Genomic DNA, 12,615 nt, shown 5'->3' on the forward strand with positions numbered 1-12,615 from the left:
CTAGCTCCCTATGTCGTTAATCAGTATATCGTGAACATGAATTCGGGCACTGGCAAGGGTGTTCATCCACTGAACATTGGGACACTTACGATTCAATCACCTGCAACACGTTAACTAGCTCGCACATTGAAGCGCAGCTGTTATTAATCAACACCACTGCTGTATAAATGACACTATCATTCATTTTTGTTGAAGATATTCAAATGTACAGTGTTATTATAACACATAAATGGCATAAATAAAGAAATAAAAATATGTAGGAGTGTATTTTAAACCTTGTTTTAACAACTCATATTTAAAGGATTGTTTCACTTTCATGGCAATTATGAATGAAAGACATTACAAACAACACCTCTTTTAAAGAGAAAATAAGGCTTGGACTTCATAGTTTTACACTTGTGCTTGTCTTCTAACGACTTGAGGGACTTCAGAAGACATGACAACGCTTCCGGTAAGGGAACATTGGCTGTGTCTAGTTTGGAAGGATGCGTCCTCCGGAGGTCGCATTTGTTAGCCGCATACGTCATCGAGGCTGTCTCGTTTCAGAAAAGCGAGTAGGACACTTCGAATGCAGCCTTCAAATGTGACCTTCTTTCACAGGAATTTGGAGGATGCATGAGGTGTATCCTTCGTGGGCACTCACAACCCAAAATTCTTTGCTTCAACGGAAATGTCTAAAAAAAATAAAAAATAACGCAAATTTGCCCGTAAATATGATGTTAGTAATGTTAATTCCCGAGTTGAAGTATCTCAGTAGATGGGTGCAGAGTATATAATATGTATAATTATATTAATATACAATTAAAATAAAGTATTATAGACTAAAAGTACACCTGTAAAATATATTTTCATTTACATTACATTATGACTCTCCTAAAATTTACCTCATACATTCGCTTCTAAAAGGACTTTGTTCCCTTCTCACTTGAAGCGCTCGCGCTTGTTAAAGAGTGGCGTGCTGTCATAGCAACCATGTTACGTTCCGTTTCCGTTTGTCCTACGAAGGCCGTCTCGTTTAAAAGAGATTTGTTTAAAGGAGGACGCTCGGTATACTGCAGCCTTCAAAGGACGTGACCTACCTAGCACGCAGCCTTCGAAATGAGACACAGCCATAGTGAGCAATGATGTTCCCTGGTTTTTACAGTGCATTGTGGGATTTTTTTTAGGGGACGAATGTTTCAGTGCACTGGAATGATTTTGCGATTGAGACAGCCCTAAAAATGGCCGACTCCCTGATCAGTGTCCTGAATACTGAACTAGGGAGCTGACTGAGACACACCCATAGCCTCTACATGGCAGTTATAACCATAAATCACAAATGATTGCTTTTGTGTTGTTAGACCATAGTTCCTGCACTTACATTCATGTGATGAGTGAGACTTTTACAGCATGCATGATGACACAGATGCAGAAGTACTTTCAAATTCACAGTAATGGTGACTATTCCATGCCAACTAGTGGTTGAAATAATTATTGCACTTAGTGCACTGGTGATACACACTGCGATCTTAATTTGGACTATAAGCGGAGACCTAGATCCAGACCAAGATTTTAAGTGTTGAGACCCAGACCAAGACCATGTTTATATGGTCTCAAAAGGTCTTGAGACCAAGACCACAAGATCAAGACTCCAACTCTGCAACAGAGCTGAGATATTTTTCTAAAAATCTTAATTTGTGTTCTGCAGAAGAAATTCAAACACATCTGGGATGGCATGAGGGTAAGTAAATGATGAGAGAATTTTCATTTTTGGGAGAACTATTCCTTAAAATTCTCTCCATGGCATTTTTGCCCCAACCCTGATTATTTTCTGACCCTGTCTTGCACACACACATATAAAAGACTAAAATAATGATTTTGTATTACTTTATTTCATCATGGTTTAAAAAAAATTATAAAAAACATTCCTTTTCAGAACACACAGTGGCTCCCTCACCACAGGTTTCTCCTGTCAGACATGTGTATGGCAATGAGATGTGTGACTTCAACCTACCAGTGCCTCATTCGTCAGAGAACGACAGCCCTATTCTGCTTCCATCGGTGTGTATCAATGGCAATCCAGTGGAAACGTCCCCTCTTACTCACCACCCACCATCACTCATACTACAGCAACCTCAACCTGAGTCAACTAAACTAGTAACTCAGTCAGGTCAAGCACAGGCAACCAAGCTGCTGCCCCAGAAAACACAATCAACAGAACCAAAAAACCAAACCAGTGCAGAGACCTGGTTATCCAAGTCAGAGTCCAAGCCTAGGCCTGAGCCGCAGCTCTCAGCTCTTGGATTGCTCCAGAAGGGCTCGTCTCTGTCCCTTTCCCTGCAGAACCTTGATCACCGAGGGGAGGAAAAGCAGAGTGGCATTGGGCGTCGCTGGTCTTTCGATAAACCTGGAGAGGAGGAGAAAGCCGCCATCGTTGCAGCATTAGAGTATGCTGGGAGAGTTACGGATGAGTCAGTGATCGAAACGGTGATACCTGTTGGAAATACAGAGATTCAGAGCAAAAAGAGGCGGTGTTTGTTCTCTCATGGGAGAGGGGTGTTGGCTGGGAAAGGACCAATCACAAGCAAAGAGGAAACAGAACATGCTCAACCACACAAAGGATGGTTCAGCTCCAAGGACTTACAGAGTAAACCCAGGTAAATAAAAACTAACCTATTCATTTGACTATATTAATGTCATAAAATGCTATATAGATGCAGGTGTGTTATTTGTGTTTTTGTCATTCAATAAGTGAAAGCAGTGTGTGATTCAACCATAGATCTAGTTTTAGCACCTGCATTGTAGAGGGAGGCATTACCTGGAAACCTGAACTCATGGTTGTTTCTTCTCTTAATTTAACTCTCTTTTTTCACAAAAAATAAAAAAGCTTAGATTTTTTTCCCCCATTTTGATCGGTAAGTGCTATTTTTGGGTATGGCAGACAGGTGGATCTGAAAATGTGTAGGAGTGTTTCATTCAGTGTGTTGGGAGGAGTAATTCAATGTGATTCTGACACTGACCTAAACCAGTATCACTTTCTGTTTGAAGGTGTGCGTGCTGTTCATTGTTTGGTAAATATGTTATTTTTTCGTGGTGCTGGGCACTCACACTCTGTTCTAATTGTTTCAGAGCCTTGGTTAGAGTTTTGTTATGTAGCAAAATGCCTATTGTGCTGCATCAACAAAAATGTGCTCACACATGCATATAAACAGACAAACAGATATACACACATTTACACACACTTAGACCTGAAAGTGCATATACTGATCAAAAAGGGCTGTGCCGATTAGCGGTGTGAATCTTCACAGGGCTTAATGATTCAATTTGATTTCAATTCGATTACAGAACGATTCTTGATTCATCTCGATGCATCTTGTCCTCCAATTTTCTGGTGCGAGCCAGCCTTTCATGTTGTTTGTTGATGTGTTATCTCAAATAAACTCTCCCATTGCTATGTGCGTGACTTTGTGAATGAATTTCGGGATTGTAGTTTCATTAGGAGATGAATGTTCATGTGGTTCAAACATCCAGTCTGGGATCAGTTCTGTAGTGTGCGCTTGGCTTAAGTATATGTGTGGCTGACCATTTGTTTCTAGCATCACACTCTGTCTCTGGTGCGCACGTAAGTGCCACTGCGCTGCCGCGGTATAAATTGAACTCAGAATAGATTCTGAATTTGAGAATCAATTCAGAATCATTGGAGAATCGTGACTCATCTGAGAAGAAACTTTTTTCTCCCACCTCTGGTGCCAAAACCATTATATATCAACACTTTTTTCCTCATGATATTGTATTGGTACTTTAGATCCCTGTATCGATGTTTTTATTCTTTTGTTTGTGTATTCATATTATGTCCAACATTTCAATAATGTAGAAGCAGGGCGTCTAAACTGGGGCAAACTCTTGACAGTTCACATTCTAAGACGCATGAGCGATTGAAACTGAACCTGCATGATTCAATCTTTCTCTCGTGGATTCATGGACACACTGGGTCTCCTGCGTATTTACTATCATTTCAATCACGACCCAGTTATGATATTGTGATACCTTGATATATTGAATCATGACAAGTGGCGATTGCTTTAAAGGCCAAAGTATCCGCGTGCCAGTATGTTTTGAGAACTGTGTGTCTGATGCGAATTTCGTCAACATGTTATGCGTGGACTGTTCACCTGCACTGTATTTCTAGACATGTAGACAGTCCGTGACTTTGGCCATGGTTGGCGTATACGCCTGGGGTTGACTGTGCTAGAGTATCACAAAGCAGTCGAAGTGTACATGCACCGAACACATCCGTATGGGCTTGTGGAAAAAAGGGTGGACTTTGAAACTCTGTGCTTTCGATGTGCGCAAGATAAAATGGCATGCAGAATAACAAAGTATACCCTAGGTTTAAGACTCCACAGGACGCACGGCTTCCCCTAAAATTTTATCAGAACTGTGTCAATGACATGTTTAATATATGAACAAATTAATCTATAATACTTTAGCATATAAAAGTATAAAATATCACACATCGCCTGGGGTTGTGCTAGAGTATCACAAAGCAGTCGAAGTGTACATGCACTGAGCGTATCCATATGGGCTTGCGGAAAAAACAGTGGACTTTGAAAGGCTGTGCTTTCAATAATATTTTAGCATTTAAAAGTGTCAAATATAACACATTGCTATCATCACGGTGTTCGGTTGAGTAACGTAATCTGTATTTTTCAAATAAATATGTTCATACAAGTCAGTAGACGCAAGGCCAATAGAGCGCTATTGAAGCCGTACTTCAGTGGGAGTCTATGGCAGATGCCTGTACCATTTACATCAATGCCTCAAAAGATAGATGTTGATTGGACAAGAGGCTCCACATCATTTTGGGTCCCACCCGGATGCCGTGCTTCTCTGGGTATCTATGGGAACACTGTTTGCATTGGAAAAATTATCTGATTCTTTATTGGACATTAGGCTTTCAATCAATGTGTTTTTGTCCCATCTGGAAGCGCAACTTCTCTATACGATGATTGGGCGGGCACTCAAATAGGGGGGATTTTGCAGCAAATAGCTAATAATTGAAACGGTGACTGACAGCGCTTGAAATGTAAAAGTTCCAGGCTGTCGAACACAAAGTGCTTGCCTCAGCGGGTCAGGTAATCAGATCCAGGTGCAGTTATTTGCAGTCTGTTGTAACAATTATTTTCACTGTGATATTTCTGTCTTTTGGCTATTGAAAATTTTAATTAACACAAAAACAGATCTGAAGTTGATCAGTTATTTTCATTAGGGATTTTTACTGTTTGTTTCGTGTTATGAGGTGGTTGGCAATACCTAGCCCTACTGATCAAGTTATCGTTCACCCATGAAATATCCCTTAACAAACTAATGACCTACTAGATGGATACAGATTAAGCCTTGACCTAGCATAAAAACAAATTTCTTTTGAAAATCATCATTTACAATGCGATTTCACTCACAACTTCTGTTAATCTTTGCATAAGTGACTGCCTTCTGGCATGTTTTTATTAGCTTGGTGACATCCAGTTAAATGATTCACAGAAATCTCATTGAAGTTCACTTACTGGAACATGTCAAATACCCCAGACAGTCACATGCTCTCTTATGTTGTACTTGCTTGGGGCAAAAAAAGTTCAGCTTATGTTCAAAACTATATGGGCATAGTCTGACTTTGCACTCTTTCATTTTTCTACCTCTAACCTCCCAATCTGATATGGTTGGGTGATTGTTATGGCCTTTTTAAGTTTAGCAGTTCTATGTGTCTCCCTCACGGTAGAACCAGTGTAGTCAGATGCTGTGTTGAAATACTATTGTACTTCATTCTGCCTACCACATTACAAGTTAAAACTGCACGCTATTTTATTACAGCATATGATACAGAATGCAACAATATTTTTTTAAATCGTAGTACACAATTGTCGTCACATGACCTATCATCTGTATTACTGTTATTGTGCATTGTGGAAAACTGAACCAGAGCTTGTGAGCTTTGGTTGTATACTGCACATTTCAGCATAGAATATCACCCAGGTATTACATGTGGACAAAAAATTACACTCCAAACTAATTTATATGGAAATGTGTTGCGAGTAAAATGATGCTATTTTGAACAAGATTTTTTTGGAACGCATACACTTCTGTTTAGTGGCCTCTATTTCAAGGTGTCTTATTAAAACAGGTTTCCCATTAAAACAGGTTTCCCACAGCCATGGGAAACCTGGAAATATCAGGGAATTTTAAGATGGGATTTCCAGGCCTGGAAAGTCATTTAAATAATTTAAATCTTAAAAAGTCATGGAAATTTCTTTAATGAATATAGAATAAGAATAAAGCCTAAATTCTTCTAATTATGCTCTGCTCCAATATTTCCTTGGCAAGGAAATTCTCTTTGTAAGTGGGATCTATACAAAATTATATATATATATATATATGTATATAAAAAAGAAATCCTTATCTAGTAATCTGAATGACAGGAAAAGTCATGGAAATATCATTGAAATTAATTGGTCAAAAAGTGCGGGAACCCTGTTGAAAACACTCAAAAAAATTTAAAACAGAAAACTGGCATAGAAAAGTTCACAACTTGTGCTTGTATACAGCACTGTGTGATTAGACACTCATGCAGGGTTTTGCATTTTAAATGGTGAAGGTCTCTGGTCATTGCTCTCTCCCATTGATGTTTCTCACGTTTTTTTACAGTTGAATGGATGCCACAGTCACTAATGGTGTGCACTACATACACCTTCCTATTACAGCCCACTGGTGTCTCCTCGGTCAGACTTCAGTACCAGCACAATCTGTCCCATTGTACCCTTGACCTTCAATATCCCTTCACAGAGCATGGCTGACAAACACACTAATCACTTCACCTCGCTTTACCCCCACCCCTTGCTGACGCCAGTTCCTTTCTCTCACATGTACAGCAGAATCCTTTCTTCCAGGAGCTTCATTCTGTTGCTCCTTTAACTCCTGCTTTGCCTTTTCTCTCCAGGTCAGACCATTCTCGGTCATCTTCATCCTGGTCTGGTGGTAGTACCACCCCAGATTTGCTAAGGACTGGAAACTTTAAAGGATCTTTAGGGGTATCCCAAATGGATGGCTCAATGGTTACTTTCATTTCTTACTTCGAGGGACTGACGGACAAGGATGACTTTGAAAATTTTGCTAGACTGAAGTTTTCAGAGGAGGAAACGAAGAATTCAGTTACACCCCCTCCTCTCCTTATGAAACCAAATAACCAAGAGCCCTTAGGTGATTTGGATGGCTTAATGGTGTCAGATATAAATGATGTAACTGCTTCAGTGAGTACTCTGACTGTAGAGACGTCAACAGAATCTGCCCCTAATTCACCTAAAGTTTCAGAAAGTAAAGTTAATTGTATTTGCTCTAATGATAATAAGCCTGACCTCACCAATCCCGGGGCATATGGCTGCCCTGAATTTGGTCTCAACTTTTCCATAATCTCCTTGCCTGAAAATTACAGTTTAGAATTTTTGGACATGAATACATTTGCATGCCCTTATTCTGCACTGTCAAACAGCTCCCACAAGGAAGTCAATGCTGTTGCCAGTCACCCCAAAGAGTGTCCTACAATGAACCTAAGCCCACAAATTCCCAAATTATCTGTCACACAACCAGACTCAGAAGCAGACATTGTTTGTACTGAACCTCCACCTACTGTCTTTAGTGAACTGTCAGAGGAGGTGTCTGTGAGTCTTTAAACATCACAACTGCCTGAAGCACTAGAGTTTGCCGAACATATTGAATCTGTGGAAATCCATGAAGCTCCTATGTCATGCTGTAAAGACTCAGATGACACCCTGGAACCATCCACCATGATATCTGATTCCCTAGGCAGAGAGCTGGACTACATAGAACCCTGTCATTTTCCTGAGAGCGATGTAATTCCAAGTAAAATGATACAGTTCAATGAAGGATTTTTGGGATCAAATGCATCAGTTGTGGGAATAAGAGAAACAACTCTAGTTGGAGCCTCTGAGCCTTCAAAATCCTGCATTCCATCAGCACAGAGTTTCCCAGTGTCAATAGCTTTGGCTATGCCAATGAAGAATGGGGAAGATCCACATGCAACAGTTGACAAAATGTTTCAGAATGAAGCAGGATGTGGTCTGTTAGATAGTGTCAGTACTATAAATATTTGTACTGAAATGGAAGGCTCAGTTCCTGAGAGCCTAACTGACATCACTTTCTCTCCAGGACTCTCAAAATCTGTGTCTAATGACATACAGGTGGATGAACAGGAATTGCCAGTGAATTGCCACTCAGTCTGTCCAAGAATGACTTAATGTGCAATCTACTCTGCAGCATCAGTGGAGGGCAAGATATACTACATTCTGATGGACAGACACTCTCTGCAGGATAATCTTCATCCCACTATTGGAGTTAGGACAGGGACAGATGAGGATGCATCAATTACAAACTCTGCACTCTCAACTGGAAGTGTGCTTCTCCACAGCCTGTACAGGAGTGCAAATTACGACCAGTACTTACTTGCCTATCTCAGCAGGATTCAATATCCCCCTTCTTAGAGCTCACTCAGGAAGTGAAATCCAAGCATGATCAGTCTGGGGAAGATACTTCAATATTTTGGCCTGTGCCAAAACATGTCTCTGTCCATGTTACTATGCAAAAAGATGACACATTTGAAAAGGCCATACAAGAAATTGATTTTAAGCCAGAAGAGGTCATAGAAGACAATGTTAAACCTTCTCAAGAAAATATGCCTAAAAATGAATCCCCCCAGGTGGATGTTCTACTGAATAATTGCTTGTTTGACCTCTTAGCAGAAATGCATACCATTACACAAAAATCAGACTCTTTATAGGATAATTCATCAAAATCTGACTATATCATGCCAGACCTCATGCTATCAAATGAAGCAATGCTGAAATACAACCTTTCAGAGGACATCCCTGAGAAGCATGATCTACCAAGAGATATGATGTTAAAAGTTAATACCTCAAAGGATATAATAGCACAAATTGAGGCTCAGCTTGCACCATTAAAAACAGAAACATGTCTGGTAGAGAACTGTAAAGCCTGTCCAACCAATCTAAATAATTCACTTTTTGTTGAATCTGTCAGGTCTGTATCTGAGTTCCACTTATATTTGCCCCAGTTGACTGAACCAAATGTTTGCAAATCCGATTGTACATCTGAACAAACCTCTAGCATCACTCAAGACCTGGTCATAACTGATTTTCAGCTTGAGAACATCTTTGTTCCCCAGCCTACTGAAACACACCTTCTTCAGAGTCCTATCTCATACCCTGAGTCTGCAGAGACTCATAAGGTCACAGAGCCACATCCTAAACCAGCAAGTCTAAATGAAAATACTGAAATGCATATAACACCAGCTATTCCATATTCTGTGGGACCTGATTTATTCCCTGTTAACTGGCCCTCTTTATCAGAGCCATCCCCTTCAGTTGCTGTAACCTTTAACCAGCCAACACTAAATTCACAGCATGATCGTAGCCTTAACTTCCCCTCCTCTTTGCTTGACCTTTCACTCATAGCCTCCTCAACACCACATGTAGCCATAGACACTAATACACTCCACCAGCTGTTTCCCTTCCCCATAATTCCCCCTACATCGGTGGAGTCATCGCCATGGCCAGCACTCGCTGGTCCTCTTCTTCCTATGCAGCCTCTGAATGCTATATGGCATAATCCTTTTCTTCAGGAAAAAACACAGACCACCAATCATCAAAGCAGGTGAGGTCTTCAATGGTTTGGAAGTGGGTGCCATGGGAGGCAGTGATTGAAATCCTCAAGACACTGGTCTTGATGTGGATGGGCACTGACACTTTCTAAAGATCTTGAAATTGGGTGCTACAGTCACTATTATTCTGTTTTGCTACATCTTCTGAATATAAAGTTTTACTTCAGTGATGTTCAAATTTAGTGGTAAAATCTGCAACTACAGAAACCTCATATGTTGATGAACCCCCAGGAATTAGTTTGGTGTTTGAAAACATATGGATTGCAGCAACATAAAATAATGTTCTTCAAACATGTACTATTGCTACAGTCTTGGCAGTTTCAGTTATTACAGATTTCCTCTTTTAGCAAATCTGGTGCAAGATCTGATGTGTAAAGGGGCTTCCGCATGACTTGCATCAGCATTGCCGGGTACATTGAGCTCTTTAGAGTGGAGCATCAGCGTTGCCCCTGGTGCTCAAATTCAAACAAATTCATCTTTGACCCATTGCGGCTCACCTTTCGAAGTGGCAGCCAATGATTACTGGACAAATATGATGATGTGTCATTACATTAATAGTGCCAGTGCTAAAATCAGAACAAGACATTTTCAGCAGCTCTTTTCATTTGCTGATCAAAGGGGCACTTGACGCTAGACTTGAGCAGTGCGTTAAAGTGCTGACGCAAGTCATGTAGAAGCCCCTTTATGGGGTTTGGCAAGGTGTCTTTTGAGACGTCTTATTATATGCTGTGATCAATGTGGTTTACTTTCTTGGGTTGCAGGTTGCTTCTTCCCCTTTATCCACATCTTTTTTCTTGTGTTAATTTGTTTGTGGTGGCAGTATGTCTCCTGATTTCTCTGTGGACAGTCACATACAGGCTCACACTCTCTTGTGAATCCTACAGTAGAGATGAAGGAGCCTCACTTCAATTAGCAAGTGTTAACCAAGTGAACTGGGAGTGTGCATGGTTCAGTCCATGGGAAGCATGCTTAAGTCAATTTTTGTTCCCTATGATTTTTTGGGCTTGTGCATTTTCTGTACATTTTTTGGCACTATTGTCCTTTTCCACTGCTGATCTAAAGGGGTTTATTGGCTTACTACTGAAGGTAACTTTATTGTTTCCTTGAGGAGATCTCCTTGTCTCAGATCCAAGGGCTTTTCTTCAAAACATCCTACATGGTGTGCTGTTGTGAATAAATTGAGTCATATTAAACTGTCATCATTCTTTTCAGCACTATCCCCTCACTAATCTCCTTTCTTTAATCTCAATTTTTTAACATGTCTTTTAGTCCACATCCAGTGAAGCCATTGACACCCCTTGATGAGAAAAGGTCAGAGGGTCGTTCAGTTCTGGAGAAGCTTAAATCCACCATCCACTCAGGACGAAGCCACCATTCAGATCAGGAGGCTGACAAGAAGGTAATGCATGACTATAAAATAGTCAATTTTAAAGACAACAATTTTGCTATTTAAGTAAAAGTAATGTTTACCATAACCTTAAAAACCAGGGGCATAGGAACAATCTAAAAAGTTGGGAGACATGTTATAAACCATATGTTTTTGGCTCATTAATTTTAATTAGGTGACAATTTATCCATGTTATGTAAATACATTCTCGTCTTGTGTCCAATTTATTGTAACCTACTGTTGTAGCTGTTGAAATTTACCATCATGTTGATATAGCTTATTCTGTCATATGTCTGCTTGGATGTATGTTAAATGTTGGACTGCAGTTTCCTGAAGGAATTTCATTTAGTTTTGTTCAATGCACTTGTTCACTGAAATGTGTAAAAACAACAACAAACCTGACTTTGACTTTGCTCACTTAGTAGTACAGGATGAAAAGCAGTGAGCGCTGGCCTTGGTAGATTACAGTTTACCGCTTGCGCGTACATTCAAATTCACTGATGACGCTACGGGTTGGCAGAGGTCTCTACTTGGTCTTAAAGCCATCATTTTATGCAATCGGCAACAATTTCTCTGCATGGTGGCTGAAACTCATAAATATAATGTAAATTGTTGGGGGGGCTTATTATCATCTTGAAGTAAGGGGGACATGCGACCCCCCCCCCCCCCCCCCAGCTTTGTCAGTTGTAAAGCAGTTTCTCACTCTTGTTCTTTTCTTTTTATCTGTGTTAGCTAGTGGAAGGAGGAGGATCATACTACCACCTGAACCACAGTGAGCTGGTTAATTTGCTGATCCAGAGAGATACTGATCTGAAAAAAGAGCAGGAGGAGTTTGAAAGGCGAAGAGCGATGCTGGAGAAACGTGAGATGGAGCTAAGGAAGATGAAGGTTCTAATCCGAGATCTGGAGGATTACATCGATACACTGCTTGTGCGCATCATGGAGCAGACACCCACGCTGCTGCAGGTTCGTCCCCTGATGAAATGATAAAACCTGATGATGAAATGCTCAGCAAAGCCTCCACTACCCCTCCACTAACCTCTAACAAGCCCTGGACAGACTTCACAACCCTGCACTGTAACCATATAAATTTAAAGAGTTACAGCTGCTGTTAGTTGACAGGCATGGAGGAGATGGTGAAGATTTGGCATGCGTAACTGTGTCCAGCATTACCTGGGCCTCTATGGGGTCTCCTGCAGGTATGCATTTATGGTTGAAATTGGTACTCTACTGCTAAATTTGAAAGCTGGTAGGATAATTTTTAATCTGACTTATAAGACACATGACTGTCCAGCTACGTACCAAATTCACATGTCGATCGAATGGAAGACAAGTCCTTGACATGTCGGACTTCAAGAGCTAGAGTAAAAGGTTTTAATGCACAATAAAACAAACATTGATTTAAGTTTTTTCTATCATATTTTGGCATAATGCTCAGCTGCTTGTATGGAGCAAATTAGAGTGACAAAGTTAGAGTTTGAGGTTTCTTAATGTGAGAGAGAGA

The 12,615-nt window shown here is 40.4% G+C and overlaps 1 protein-coding gene across 4 annotated transcripts in view; it reads left to right on the forward strand.

The window, feature by feature from the left end:
- The window catches only part of LOC127414225 (rab11 family-interacting protein 5-like), a 34,879-nt gene that overhangs the window by 19,828 nt on the left and 2,436 nt on the right, over nucleotides 1–12,615 (forward strand). The window contains exons 3-6 of one of the 4 annotated variants that reach the window (XM_051652098.1): nucleotides 1,688–1,720; nucleotides 1,916–2,636; nucleotides 10,994–11,123; nucleotides 11,844–12,615. The exon at nucleotides 11,844–12,615 is cut by the window's right edge and continues 2,436 nt beyond it. In XM_051652098.1, coding sequence (XP_051508058.1) covers nucleotides 1,688–1,720; nucleotides 1,916–2,636; nucleotides 10,994–11,123; nucleotides 11,844–12,098 — 1,139 coding nt within the window. In that variant the 3' untranslated portion in view covers nucleotides 12,099–12,615. The other 3 variants (XM_051652096.1, XM_051652101.1, XM_051652097.1) reach the window with 3 other exon arrangements.

Source organism: Myxocyprinus asiaticus, chromosome 23 (genome assembly GCF_019703515.2).
Source record: "Myxocyprinus asiaticus isolate MX2 ecotype Aquarium Trade chromosome 23, UBuf_Myxa_2, whole genome shotgun sequence".
Classification (NCBI taxonomy): domain Eukaryota; kingdom Metazoa; phylum Chordata; class Actinopteri; order Cypriniformes; family Catostomidae; genus Myxocyprinus; species Myxocyprinus asiaticus.